Source organism: Rhinoraja longicauda, chromosome 8 (assembly GCF_053455715.1).
Source record: "Rhinoraja longicauda isolate Sanriku21f chromosome 8, sRhiLon1.1, whole genome shotgun sequence".
NCBI lineage: Eukaryota > Metazoa > Chordata > Chondrichthyes > Rajiformes > Arhynchobatidae > Rhinoraja > Rhinoraja longicauda.
Window position 1 is genome coordinate 23,605,842 of NC_135960.1, and position 15,517 is coordinate 23,621,358.

At 39.6% G+C, this 15,517-nt stretch overlaps 1 protein-coding gene across 9 annotated transcripts in view; it reads right to left on the minus strand.

The window, feature by feature from the left end:
• Positions 1–288: 288 nt before the first annotated feature.
• The window catches only part of r3hdm1 (R3H domain containing 1), a 139,011-nt gene continuing 123,782 nt past the window's right edge, over positions 289–15,517 (minus strand). For all 9 annotated transcript variants that reach the window (XM_078403401.1, XM_078403408.1, XM_078403402.1 and 6 more), the window contains 5 exons: positions 11,727–11,896; positions 8,831–8,975; positions 5,009–5,103; positions 4,325–4,409; positions 289–1,520 (listed from right to left, as the gene is read on the minus strand). In XM_078403401.1, coding sequence (XP_078259527.1) covers positions 1,186–1,520; positions 4,325–4,409; positions 5,009–5,103; positions 8,831–8,975; positions 11,727–11,896 — 830 coding nt within the window. In that variant the 3' untranslated portion in view covers positions 289–1,185. The remainder of the gene's footprint in view (positions 1,521–4,324; positions 4,410–5,008; positions 5,104–8,830; positions 8,976–11,726; positions 11,897–15,517) is intronic.

Genomic DNA, 15,517 nt, shown 5'->3' on the forward strand with positions numbered 1-15,517 from the left:
TGAAAATCTCAAACAAGCGGTTAAGACAGTAAAAAATTGTAGGCAGGATGGCCAATAAAAATGCCAAAATCAAACATTAAGAGGGTATCTTCAGATTTCTTTGTTTGTTTTCATTTGTAACTGATTGCTGATTATAAAAAAACCATTTCCAGTTGGATAAAGGAAGTTTACAACTTAGTTGAAAGACGTTGCACAAATAATCAAATTCATTAATAACCAAGTAACACCCCAAATATGTCAATTTCAAATGACCCAAATAAGTTACAAAGAGTTTTTAATGTATTTGTAAACATTTATTTATTTTTCCTTGAACTGAAAAAGGGGGAAAATAAACTTGCATCAGCACACATTGTACAGCCTGGCAGGATTTACACACAACCAAAAAGAAATGATAGGTTTGTTTGGCAATAAAGCAACAATTCTGTTGATGTCCAGTGATCCTCAATATTAGGTGAACTTAAAACACAAACATCTAACAAATGTCCAGCATTTAAAAAAAACACAAAAATTGCATCTGGAGCGTCATAACAAAAAGAGGAATGTCCACACAAGTAAATTGGAGCCCAATTAGTATAAAGTTGACCTAAAATAGGGCATTGGGGTCTAAGTTTAAAACTCATTGAATCCAGGATGTCAATAGCAAAATCTTCAGTCTGCATTCAAAAGGCATTATTTTCACACATTCATCTTTGTCGATCACTGATGATCAGCTGAGAAAGATAACCAACTACTTCATTCCCACAGACTACCTGGTCTTCTCCAAATTAATATATTTTGGGGTTTTTTCAAGCAAGCTCACATTACGTTGGCTATGCTGGGGTTGAAACCTGTCAAATCAAGTAATTACTGGCTGATGGTATTCATGTAAGAGTTGCTGTACAATGGAGCTCTCGATTGGATACAAGATTCGCAAATATAAAACAAAAGGGCTATAAAATTTGTACTGTGATTCTACAGCATTCTCCATATAAAGACACAGCTTTGTGATATGCTCAGATACTTTGTTGTGACAACGGTGAACATAAATTAGGAAACTCAGCCTTTTTGGTGGATCACTGGTTTTCTTCAATTGTTATATTGTAAAACACCACGTTCCAGAAGTCTATATATCAACAGAAACCATTATATACGTCCAATTCAGGAGGGAGATAAATGGAAGAAACTGCAAGTCCAGTGCAGTGTAAACTACTGAGAACTAGCCCTTTCCATTATGTGAAAATCGTAGTGCTTCTTGCTTGATCTCAGTTTAAATCTGTTTGAGTTATTTTGTTTCAATAATGCATTCTGAGCAGCCAGTTTTGAAGGAAACATCGCTAAGATTGTGTACATGGATGCCAAGTCACTGGAAGGTTTTGAGTGTTCTGTGTTTGCATTACTATCACCACCACCACAATGTGGTTGAGCATCTCGTAGCCATCGAATCTTAGCACCAGCTTTAAAGAGTTCACTTAAAAGCTTATCAGCTTCTGTACGACTAATTCCTTCTGGTAAGTCAGTCACCTCCAAGATTCTGCTGACAACTGCAAGAAAGCCAGATAACACAGTTTGTGTAAACGAAAACAAGCAAAATTAACATTTTCAGTTGACAGGAATGGGGTACTGATTGAGAATGATCAGCCATGATCACATTGAATGGTGGTGCTGGCTCAAAGGGCCGAATGGCCTACTCCTGCACCTATTGTCTATTGTCAAATAATATAATGACTGCATCAAAGGGCCGAAGCAACCAGGATAGAAGACAATGATTTTAAACCTGGTTGCTGAAAACGCAAAGATGTGGTACTGATATGATGTGGTACTGATATAAAGTTGTATTCCAATAGCCTTACACTCAGGCTAGCAAGTCTGACATAACAATTGCCAGTGAAGCCAACTTTGCATAACTTTGTTTTTATTTCACATGCAAAGCAAACATGAAATACTAAATTTATAAAGCATTCCACCAAAATTGGTTGTGGATTAATTGGCTACACTATAAAACACCTAGAATAAGAAGATTGCAGGGGAATGGGGAAAGGGCATTGATGGAATGCTGGCAGCCAACTCAGAAAGAGGCCATTTGGTCCATCAAGATTTTTTTGAAAGAAAGTGTGGGAATTGGTGAGGCAAACCAGGTATACAGTATACAACATTTGAGGTTTGCACTGTAACCCACTCGAGTTTATTTGTGCTTGGAAAATGTATCCTGTGTGAGAAAGACTGGTTTCAAAACGGGTCTAGCAATTAGACCTGTGGAAGCAGTTTGTCATTTTTAATTAAAAGAATGAAAGTGTTAGAACGTATAACAGCGTGTTCTTTCCAACATTAGTATTTAAATTTAAGCAGAATTATTCCTGCATTACTACAGCACTAAAATGCTAAATGGGTTCAGTGAAAATATAAATTTCAGATACAGAAATAATTTATAATTTTAAATGCGGCATTCCACATTGATAGAGCAGTTCTGAATAGTTTCAAGTGTATTGTGGTCATACTCGTTAATTGCAAGTTTTTTTTCATTTTAAATAACAAATGCATATTTCACAAATTTGTTCAAGATTTGCATTTGTTTTTAAATCTCCTCCCCTCAGAAATGTTAAATGCTGTAGAGAGAGAAGTTATCCTTTCAGTTCAATGATCTTTCATCAAAACTCGGAAAAGTTGGAGCTTGCACAATGGAGCACATTGGGAGTTGGGGGAGGGATTGAAGTGTGTGGAAATTAGCAAGGTTGCAGAGTAGGAGATAAAATGACAAAAGGATTTCATCGGTCAGAGTGAAAGATTGTGGTAAAGGCAGAAGTGAAAAACAGAAGGTGGGACTGGTGTCACACACTGGGTGCATGACGCAATGATTATCTCAAATTACAAGCACAAATAAAGAAAAGACTATGATTTGCAAGATAAAGAGATGAAAATAGAAGTTCATGAAATGGAACAGGGGATGTCTTAAAATGAAGTAACACTGATAAAGGAATCATATTGTTACGTGAAAGTATGCATTCATTTTTATAGATCAACTATTTATTGTAGTTTGAGAAAGATTACTTTCAGTTGGTGCGGGGTCATTACTGCAATCTAAATTTGGCATGGATCAGAAACATGATTCACTCCAGGGCCCCAAAAGAAAAATCAGGAGAATTGCAGGTTATCGTCTTGACTGGAGTTAACATTCAGAGAGCAGGAAGATGTTCTACTGCCAAACCCAACTCCCAATTATATTAAAACAACTTTATGAATTGTAAAAATGTTTTATGGGAAGGAAATAAATAATTTTGACAGTCTCAATCACACATGTATTCAATGGGACATAGTTATTTGTGTTCAAGAGATGCTGGTTCCTGTTTGTTACTAGCTAATTTAATAGAAAGCAACTTAAATAACACTGGTGCATATATTTGAGGTATGGTCATACATGCATTGGGGAAAGTTGTACAACTTTTCAGACTAACCAATAGTAAGTTTTGTCTGGCTTGCAGTGACTATATTTTATACCATTAAATTAATTTCTAATAGAATGATTAATTTCTAGGGGAAGCTTTAAATGTTTAGTTAATTATATTAAGTTCTTTGGATTTCAGGGAAGCTATATTCAATTATGCATTTCAAAATTAAGGCAGCCATTGTCTTATTGGGAATACCACAAGGTGCTATGTTGCAACAGCAGAAAATAATGGAAAATGTTTAAAATAATACTAGTTTACAATAAGGTAAGCAAAATAACATGTTTCTGTGTTCAGAAAGCAAATATTTAAAATTTTGGGCAAAAGGTACAAGTGGGGAATGTGAGAAGAACTGTTATTTTTTAAGAAATGCTTTGATAAGGAACTTACTGCAAATTGGGGAGGTGGAAACAGAATCGGAGTCTTTAAAAAGGAATTGAGACAGAGAAGAATTTATGAGACTAATGGGAAATAGCAGGGGAACAGGACTCAGCATATCCCTGCTCACACCAAACACGTAACTCCTGTGCCATAACAATATATTTTTTATCTTAATAGAGGCCAACAAGTCAATGAATGAAAATGTACTTATTCTTGTGGGATAGATAACCCAAAATAAGGGTTCACAAATTTGAGGTTGTCTTATCAATCCAAAAAAGAGAAATATTAAGAAAAATAATATTACTGTTACAATATGCTTTTGAGGCGTGTGGTTTATGTGCATTTATTGGAAAGAAAGGAAAAGAAGAATATATCAGCATACCTTAGATGAAGGATGATTTGTGCGTGGCACAGAAATACTGACATGGAAGTTTTGGGCAAAACACATTGTTGTGTGCTGTAAATACTATTTCAAATGTTTGTAGAAAGCAGCATCTTTTGCATCCTTGTGTACGTATACAAACCTGGTTCTCCTGCACCAAGATCTGTTGATGCTGCTTTCCTAGTCTGTTTCTTTCCTCTTCCACCATGTCTATTCAAATTCTGACCCTGACAAATTCAACACACAAATATTAAGCAAAAAAAAATTAAAAAGGGAAAGTTGATTAATGATATTTAACATGACCAATAATATTAAAAATCATATCATGGTGCATCGTGTAACTTGGAATAGCTCAGCAGTGAAGAATTTACTATTGTGGAAGACAGAGGAATTTCAAGCAAAAATTACAGCTATTTCAAATGATCTTCTGCAATATTTAGTGCAAGTTTAAAAACAATTTGCTAGAAATCAGTCCTGCTGAATTAATTCCAAGATTTAATTAAGGCACCATAGCAAATTGCTGCATATTCTATCCATTTCCAACAAGGCTCTTAAAATTAAGCACTATTTGTTCAAGACTCAGGTGTAGTACACCCTATAAATTACACCCTAAAATCTGTTGATTGCATTGATTCTTTATCGATTTCATATTTTGGCTAGATTAAAAGATAGAGGTAATTTAAAAAGATTGTGCAAAGTAATTTTGAGCACAAATTGTGCTCAACTTGCAAACTATGGAGAAGCAACATCACATACAGGTCATTCCAGAGCAGAAATCCCAAAGATTCATTTCAGAACCTGAAATCTTCGGCAAAACTCAACCAACCTGCTGTGTTGAGACTATATGTGGTCCCTGGATAAGAGGACGGATTGGTGCATTATATTGCAACGGCTGGCCCAGCAAAGGGTAGCGTCCATCTCCTTTAAAAGAAAGTAATTTTTTAATAACTCCCTTAGTACATGGCAATCTTCAGAAATGAGTGCTAATGAATGCTAAAACTCAATTAACCCAACAGGCATCTATAACAATATCGAGAATATTTTCGAGGATCCTTCCACATTTCTTGGAATTACCAAAATAATTTCTGGCTATCTCAAAGACAGAGTCATACAGCATGAAATCAGGCCCTTCAGCCCAATTCATCCATGAACCCCATCTAAGCTAGTCTAATTTGCCCGTATTTGGCCCATATATCTTTAAACCTTTCCTATCCCTGTACTTATCTAAGTGTCTTTTAAATGTTGTTATTGTACTGGCCCCAATGACCTCCTGGGGCAGCTCATTCCATATACCCACCATCCTCTGAGTGAAGAAGTTGCTCCTTTGGTTCCTATAAAATCTTTCCTATCTTACCGTAAACCTTTGTCCTCTTGTTCTTGATTGCCCTACCCTGGGTAAAAAAAGTGTACATTCACCCTATCAATTCGGTTTATGATTTTATTTACCTTCTATAAAATCACCCCTTAGGCTCCTGGGAATAGTCCAAGCTTTCCCAATCTCTCCTAATAATTCAGGCTCTCAAGCTTTTGCAATATCGTCGTAAATCTTCTCTGCATTATTTCCAGCTTAATGACATCCTTCCTACAGTAGGGTGACCAAAACTGAAAATAATACTCCAAATGCGACCTCACCAACATCTTGTACAAATGTAACATAACGTCCCAACCTCTTTCCTCAGTATATGCAAGAAGGAACTGCAGATGCTGGTTTAAACTGAAGATAGACACAAAAAAGCTGGAGTAACTCAGCGGGGCAGGCAGCATCTCTGGAGAGGAGGAAGGACTTCTTCAGACTGAAGAAGGGTCTCAACCCGAAACATCACTCATTCCTTCTCTCCAGAGATGCTGCCTGTCCCGCTGAGTTACTCCATCTTTTTGTGTTTATCTTCTATACTCAGTATCCTGACTGATGAAGGCCAATGTACCAAAAGCCTTCTTTACCACCCATTCTACCTGTGATACCATTTCCGGGTAACTGTGGACCTGCACTCCTAGATCTCTCTGCTCTACAAAACATCTCAGGCCCTACCATTCTCTGTGAAGATCCTGCCCTGGTTTGACTTCCCGAAATGTAACACATCACACTTATCTGCATTACACTCCATTAGTCATTCTTCAGCCCTCCCAACTCAGAGTCATAAAGTCATACACTGGAAACAGGCAACAAGATACTGCTGTAATTTTTTATAACCATCTTCTACTACTAAGGCCCCCCCTCGGTCATGGCTGACCATGGGTGATGCATCCTGGTTGTTGGCTGCTTGCTCCAAACCTCAGCTGGAGCAGCGTCGATGTGTGGTCGGATGCAAGCCTGGGCGATGTCATATGAAGGACAGGCTGTTGCCTGTGCAGCACGTCCCCCCTCTCCACGTTGCTATTCGATCCAAAGGAACATCAGAGCCGTTACAGTTTGGCACCAGCGCCGTCGCAGGAGCTGCCAGAACGAAGTTGTAGACAACGACGAACTGCCTTCGGAACTCCGACTCCGGATTTTCTTGAGGTTTACTCCTGGAGCCTTTTCCATTACTGGATTTGGCCACAAGGCAGTGGAGGTTGTAGATCAGAGTTTTCCCTCTCCTAGATGGACTGCCTTCCCAGGCTGACAAGCCTCATCTGCCCGAGACTCGTGGGGGCAGGAGCGTTTACCTTCCCGTCTATAACACCTGCCCACTGCAGCCTTCATCTGCCTTCCCAGCCATTGTGACGCTCCACTAAAGTCAGCCATCATCATTTGCCTGTTTCACCGTTGAGGTCTTGGTTGGATTGCTCTTTGTCAGGGACCTCCCCCTCGACCATACCGCCATGGGGGACCCTACCAGGAGCATAGCTCCAGACGGCATCGCTCTCAGGATCACACAAGTTTCTCTACCACGACAAGGTGACAATCCACGGAGTCACATGTCCATAATCTGTAGGCTTTTGTCCCTTTCTAATGATTATTGCAAATATGTAAAAGTGGATGTGCTAACCATCTGGATGAGAGATTTTTAAACCTTCTAAACTTGATTGGTTCATCAATTATTTCTCCCGATTATCTCTTTCCATCTTAAATAAGATAATGAGTGTTGGCTTGACTTGATTGGGGGGCATTCTGAGATCCAAGAACACACTGTTCACTTGTCAATTCATAAAATACATCAGATCTGTTGTGAAATTGAAAGAAATTACTAAATATCCCTGGCTTGCAAAATATTACTGTTTGCCCTGACAGTACCAACTCTCCCCCCTCTTCCAGAAATCCCTAGCAGAGAAGATAACTGTGATAATTTATTTATAGAAAGTTTTAAAACTACCTTTGTGTGTAAATGTCTCTGATGGTTTGATCTTTACAGATAATTAAGTAATTTATTTTCCAATCTGTAACTATGCATGCATTAACATTTGAAATAAATTAATGTTCAACCATATTACAGAACTAGTTCCTGAATACAATGCAAAATTCATAAGGAAACGTTGCTGACTCCCACAGGAAATGTGAATAAATCAAAATGATTCTATGCATGAGATAACCGATCTCTTTCTCAACCAGAGACATACAAATATCTTTCCGACAATGAGTAGGTGAAGCCAATTTTAAATTCACATTTATTCTTGATGAATGAAGTCATAAAAAAGTTTAGGCACAGTGCAACAAAACAGCTCAGCTATAATCTAACAGATTAGCAGAACAAGTTTAAGGGGATGGATAATCTATAATAGGAACAGGATTTAAAATAAAATGAGCCCTTTAAAATTGTCCTGCCATTCTGATATAGATTAAGATTATTGTGTGCAGTTTTGGTCAGTTTTGGTAATTTGAGGAAGGACATCCTTGAGGCAGTGCAGCGTAGGTCCACGTGCTTAATCCCCGGGATGGCGGAACTGTCATATGAGGAAAGATTGGAAAGACTGGGCTTATATTCACTGGAATTTAGAAGGATGGGAGGGGATCTTATAGAAACGTATAAAATTATAAAAGGACTGGACAAGCTAGATGCAGGAAAAATGTTCCCAATGTTGGGGGAGTCCAACCCCAGGGGCCACAGTCTAAGAATAAAGGGGAGACCATTTAAAACTGAGGTGAGAAAAAACTTTTTCACCCAGAGAGTTGTGAATTTGTGGAATTCTCTGGCACAGAAGGCTAGGAGGCCAATTCACTGGATGAATTTAAAAGAGAGTTAGATAGAGCTCTGGGGCTAGCAGAATCAAGGGATATGGGGAGAATACTCCATTCCAAGGCTGTACAAGTAAAAACATTTATATATTTAATATAGCTGTTTTGAGATAAGAGAGTTAAGAGTGTTTTATTGCCATGTGTCCTGAAACGTAACAATGAAATTCTAAATTTCGTCATTAGAATATTCTATATTTTCTGTATCTGATGGCCAACTTTTAATTATCTTATCCTTGACACTCAAATCCCATTGGCCTTCAACAGTTATTCATTTTCAGAAAATGAAAAACATTTAAAATTTTTTCCTTGCATATGTTAATATTGAAGTTCATCTGCCATACTAAATCTGCCACTCACTAAATCTGTTTGTCCTTTTGCATTTTGGGGTCCCAACTACACCTCCCTAATTTACAAAACTGGAAGTTCTCCATGTTTGAAAGTAATATATATTTTTAACAACAACAATGGAATGTCATGTACTTCTGTTACAAATACCTTGTCCAGGGACCATAGATCGTGGAAATTGTGCCATGAGTGGGAGGGGGCCTAATCCAGTACGGACATTTTTTAAAGTTGCCATTGGTGGTGGTGCTGGAGACTGGGCTGGTGATATAGCAGGACTATTCAGTTGTGGACTGTTCTGTTTGAAAAAAAGGTCAACATTAAATTCAATCAAACACTCAAGTATTTTGAGGTCATATATGATCAGATTTTTAAAAAAACAAAAAATAAAAAAAATTTAAATGGCTAAATATTCTATCTGCTATTGAAATATTCTTCAGGTAAATTACGGGGTAAAAATCAAATGTTAAATCACTGAGGCAGACCCTAAACTAATACATCATCTGGTGGTGTTCTGCCTCTATTGAATAACCTGTTGCAAGGTTTGCATCATTTAACTCACTAATTCAATGTTTTAAAAATGTAATGGAAATATAAATATTAGAGTTGCTTTTTCATTGTTTCACAGGAATTGTAAGTTTTAACTTTCACCAACAGTTTGTCAACAATACCTAGCATAGCAATTTTTGAACTACAAATAAGTTGCATTCTTGGTTTGTTGCACTTTCATTTTCTATTTGCAACTATCTGGTTATACAGAAATAAAAGTTACAAAAAGACCAAGGGGTATGGTGAGAAAGCAGGAACAATGTTGTAAACTGAATGATCAGCTATCATGATGTTGAGTGGTGGAGCTGGACTTGATCCAAATGGCTGACTATTGCACCCATTCTCTATGGTTTGATAAAATCATAATCATGAAACTCTAGACCTTAAACAACAACAAATCTGACCATCTGACAAGGACAGAATTTTTTTTTCCAGTTTAATGTCTGCAAGGCTAAAGACATGTTCCATATCAATACATTTCATTTTGGCCTCAACTTTATACTCATGCTTGTAACTGGAATTTAGAAGAATGTGAGGGGATCTGTAGAATTGAGTAAGATTTGTTGAAGACATGTTGAACTTGTGAGGAAGTCAAGGCATTTCTTGGCTGCAGCTTCAATATGATTTGTCCAGGATAAATTGTTGGTGATATTTATGTTTTGGAACTTGGAGGTCTCGACCATCTCCACTTTGGCACGAATGATGCTGATTGGGGCATGTATATCACCATATTTCAATGAAATCAATAAACAGCTCCTTTGTTTTGCTGAAATTGAGGGAGAGATTGTCGTCTTGACACCATGTTACTAAACACTCGATCTTTTTCCCATACTCCTTCTCACCATTGTTCCAGATCCAACCCACTACCCGCTCACCTGCAAACTTGTAAATGGAGCTGGAGCAGAATTTGGTTGCACAGTCATGAATGTGTGGGGTATACTAAGGGGCTGAGAATGTATTCTTGCGGGACACTAATGTTGAGATTATTGTGGGGGGCTTTTTGTCGTCTATCCTCACTGATTGTGATCTATTGGTCAAGAAGTCGAGGATCCTTGGTATTATCAGACCATGTCTAAATATTGTCTCATCCTTGTCACATAAGACATGGACATTCAGTTGCTGAGATACAAATGGAATTGAACATTATGCAATTGCCAGGAAACATTCTCAGTTATGATTTTATAATGGAAGGAGGGTAACTTTCAAAAAGATTTGGTCTCCTTGCAATAGGAACAAAGATATGCATATTGTTTCTGGGCTCTGCCGCAAAAATAGAGTCAAAGTAATCCTGCAGAAAATACTGCTTTATAGACAATAGGTGCAGGAGTAGGCCATTCGGCCCTTTGAGCCAGCATCGCCATTCAATGTGATCATGGCTGATCATTCTCAATCAGTACCCCGTTCCTGCCTTCTCCCCATACCCCCTGACTCCGCTATTCTTAAGAGCTCTATCTAGCTCTCTCTTGAATGCATTCAGAGAATTGACCTCCATTGCCTTCTGAGGCAGAGAATTCCACAGATTCACAACTCTCTGACTGAAAAGGTTTTTCCTCATCTCCGTTCTAAATGGCCGACCCCTTATTCTTAAACTGTGGCCCCTTGTTCTGGACTCCCCCAACATTGGGAACATGTTTCCTGCCTCTAGCGTGTCCAACCCCTTCATAATCTTATACGTTTCGATAAAATCCCCTCTCATCCTTCTAAATTCCAGTGTAAACTAGCCTAGTCGCTCCAGTCTTTCAACATATGACAGTCCCGCCATTCCTGGAATTAACCTAGTAAACCTACGCTGCACGCCCTCAATAGCAAGAATATCCTTCCTCAAATTTGGAGACCAAAACTGCAAACAGTACTCCAGGTGCGGTCTCACTAGGGGCCTGTACAACTGCAGATGGACCTCTTTGCTCCTATACTCAACTCCTCTTGTTATGAAGGCCAACATTCCATTGGCTTTCTTCACTGTCTGCTGTACCTGCATGCTTCCTTTCAGTGACTGATGCACTAGGACACCTAGATCTCGTTGTACATCCCCTTTTCCTAACTTGACACCATTCAGATAATAATCTGCCTTCCTATTCTTACCTCCAAAGTGGATAACCTCACACTTATCCACATTAAACTGCGTCTGCCATGCATCCACCCACTCACACAACCTGTCCAAGTCACCCTGCAATCTCATAGCATCTTCCTCACAATTCACACTGCCACCCAGCTTTGTGTCATCTGCAAATTTGCTAATCCCTTCATCCAAGTCATTAATGTATATTGTAAATAGCTGCGGTCCCAGCACCGAGCCTTGCCCCCATTAGTTACTGCCTGCCATTCTGAAAGGGACCCATTTATTGCTGCTAAAATTTAAAAAGTCTATCAGTATTTGCAGTCTTATGATATTCAAAATCTGTACACAGAGATATTCATCTTGTGTGTAAAATATTGTATATTTTGATAAACATATAAAATATTCACAACACAACTAAAGCACATTTAACCAGTTGCATACCTGTGTGGTAATCTCTGGGCTGTTAAATTCTGCAGATTTGTGTCCTCTCTGGTCCATACTGAAATATTTACTTTGTTTCCACTGAGGTGGAGAATGATTCCGTGGATGAGGGTTGTTCGGAATGCTAAGCTGCATCATGAGCATCCCACTGCCATGTGGCGAAACAACAGCTGAGAGAAAACAGAGTATATATTATCGTACTTTAGAATGCATTCAAGAACAAATTAGCAGTTGCCTATTTTTTTGTCTTGATTACATTTTCTCTAGCACCACAAATTATAGAAAACATAAGAACTATTTTAAAACTCAGACTATATAACAATCAACAAAAATAAAAAAATAAAAACTAAAGCAACTGGAAACACTAAAATAGTAAAAAAGATTCAAGGGTAGTGCACTCAGGAATATGTGATTTTATTTTTTAAAAGGCAAATAATTGATAATTAGATATTAACTAGCCGGGCGTGGATCCGTTTGGCCCAAAACCCTCCTGCAACCCTCTGTGCAAACCTCTCCTGCGGGCGCGGCAACCCCCGGTGGGTGAAAGCCTATCCTGTGGGCCTGGAAACCCTCCCTCAACTGACGATCCGTGGACCCGTTGCCGGCCGGGTAGTGTCCCCAGGGGCAATGGGCAGGCGAGGGGGGAGAGGAAAGGGGAGAGGGGGAGTGCGCATTTAAAGTTTATTAAGTTAATTGCTGGAGGTTAAAGCAAAAAAAAATTCAGCCTGTCATTTTATCTCTGATATTCCAAATATGAATTTCCCATTCTTCATTTTGCTTCGTCCATGAAATTTATTACTTGATTTTTTTCTGGTTTGAACTATCTTACCTCAATGAGAAGGTGAGGACAAGGGGGACTCTATCCTTGTTACGAATGGGGTGAGGGGGAGCAAGAGCGGAGCTGCGGGATATAGAGGAAGCCCTAGTGAGAGCCCCATCTATAATGGAAGAGGGCAAGCCCCGTTTCCTAAAGAATGAGGACATCTCGGATGCCCTAGTGTAAAACATCTCATCCTGGGCGCAGATGCAGCGTAGACAAAGGAATTGGGAGTAGGGGAGAGACTTTTTACAGGAGACAGGGTGGGAAGATGTGTAGTTAAATTAGCTGTGGGAGTCAGTAGGTTTGTCGTAGATGTTGGTCACTAGTCTGTCTCCTGCGATGGAGATTACTCTGTGCTTCCTACACAACTATTATTACATGATTACCTCGAGTTGATGGACTGGTCTACATTCAAGAGCTCAGTGGCCAACCTAAATGAATATGCCACTGCTGTCACAGACTTAATCAGTAAGTGTGTACAGGGCCATGTGCTAAAGTAGTTAATACTCGTGTCCCCCAAAATTCGTGTTTAACCATGGATAAACTGTGAGCTCCACCACCTAATGAACACCAAGTTTAAGATGTTCAAGCTGACCTGTACAAGTAATCTAGATGCAACATTCCCAAAGCCAATTGGACCAAGGTAGACTTCCAGACAAACCACAGACACCCATCAATTGTGGCAAGGCTTGCATGCTGTAATGGGCTACAAAGTGAAGTCGGGCAGAATCACTGGAAACACCCAATTCCTCCTTAAAAGTTCATTGCAGTCTGCACTCGTTTAGAACAATCAGTGGAATAACATTACCTGCATTACCAGTTCTGGATGCACCTGTACCCACAGACACAATCACAGATGTGAAATCAGCCTCTCAGAGAGCATAGCTGAAAGAATTCCTGACTACATCCTCAGAATCTGAAAGGAACAGATGGCAGGTGTACTTGTGGACATCTTAAATCACTCCCTACTCCAATCCGAAGTTCCCACCTGTTTTAAGACCATTGTCACCCAGATCAGTAAAACAAGTGTGCCTTAAAACATAGAAAAATAGGAGCAGGAGAAGGCCATTTGACCCTTCGAGCCAGCACCGACATTCAATATGATCATGGCTGATCATCTAAAATCAGTACCCCGTTCCTGCTTTTTCCCCATATCCCTTGATTCCGTTAGCCCCAAGAGCTAAATCTAACTCTCTTGAAAAAATCCCGTGAATTGGCCCCTACCCCATCTGTGGCAGGGAATTCCACAGATTCATAACTCTCTGGGTGAAGAAGTCTTTCCTCATCTCAGTCCAAATGGCCTACCCCTTATTCTTAAACTGTGACCCCTGGTTCTGGACTCCCCCAACATCGAGAAAAAATTTCCTGCATCTAGCCTGTCCAATCCTTTAAGAATTTTATATGTTTCTATAAGATCCCTTCTCATCCTTCTACATTTCAGTGAATACAAGCCCAGTCGACCCATTCTTTCATCATATATCAGTCCTGCCATCCCGGAAATTAACCAAAGTGGATAACCTCACATTTATCCACATTATACTGCATCTGCCATGCATCTGCCCACTCACCCAACCTATCCAAGTCACCCTACAGCCTCATAGCATCCTCATCGTAGCTCACACTGCCACCCAGCTTTGTGTCATCCGCAACTTGGAGATATCACCTTTAATTCCATCGTCTAAATCATTAATATATATTGTAAATAACTGGGGTCCTAGCACCGAGCCTTGCGGCCCCTCACTAGTCACTGCCTGCCATTCTGAAAAGGACCCGTTAATTCCTACTCTTTGCTTCCTGTCTGCCAACCAGTTCTTTATCCATGTCAATACCCAACTCCCAATTACATGTGCTCTAATTTTGCACACTAATCTCTTGTGTGGGACCTTGTTAAAGGCTTTTTGAAAGTCCAGATACACCACATCCACTGGCTCTCCCTTATCCATTCTACTTTTTACATTTTCAAACATTTCCAGAAGATTAGTCAAGCATGATTTCCCCATCATAAATCCATGCTGACTTTGACCAATCCTGTCACTGCTTTCCAAATGCGCTGCTATAACATCTTTAACAATCGACTCAAGCATCTTTCCCACTACTGATGTAAGGCTAACTGGACAATTCCCTGTTTTCTTCCTCCCTCCTTTCTTAAAAAGTGGGGTTACATTGGCTACCCTCCAGTCCACAGGAACTCATCCAGAGTCGAGAGAACATTGAAAAATGATCACTAATGCATCCACGATTTTTAGGATTGATGACGACAGTCCGATGGTTCCGATATCCACAATCATGAAATGCCTTGCGATACAAGTGAACTCCAGCCTCTCAGAGGCACCTGATTCACTGCAATTTGCCTATCACTGCAACAGGTCCATGGCAGACACCATTTCCCTGGCCTGACACTCGTCCATGAAGCATCTGCATAACAAGGGCACCTATATCAGACTCCTATATACTGACTATAACTCAGTCTTCAACACCATAATCCTAACCAAGCTCACCTCCAAATCCCCTAGACCAAGGACTTCACACCCCTCTTGCAAATGGATCCTTTACTTCCTGATCCATAGACTACAATCAGTAAAAACTGGTGACAAAACACTCCATGATAATTTCCAAACACCAGTGCACCTCAAGACTGCCTTCTCAGCTCCTCACTAGACACTCGACAGACAAAGAGGCCAAGTTCTGCTTTAACTCCATTTAGAGCAGATGACGGCAACATAGTCAGCCAGATGTTGAACAATGACAGGACGTCCAGGAAGGAGGAAGAGAGTTTAGTGGCATGGTGTCAATTACACCAATCTATCTCGAAAACTCAGCAAAACACTGGTCATAGACATGTGGAAGCAGGGTGGAGTACACATGCCAGTCTTTATCAATTGTGCTGAACTTGAGATGGTTGAGAGCTTCATATTTCTCATTGCATGTATCAACCAGCAATTTATCCTGGTTCAGCTACATTTGACATTAT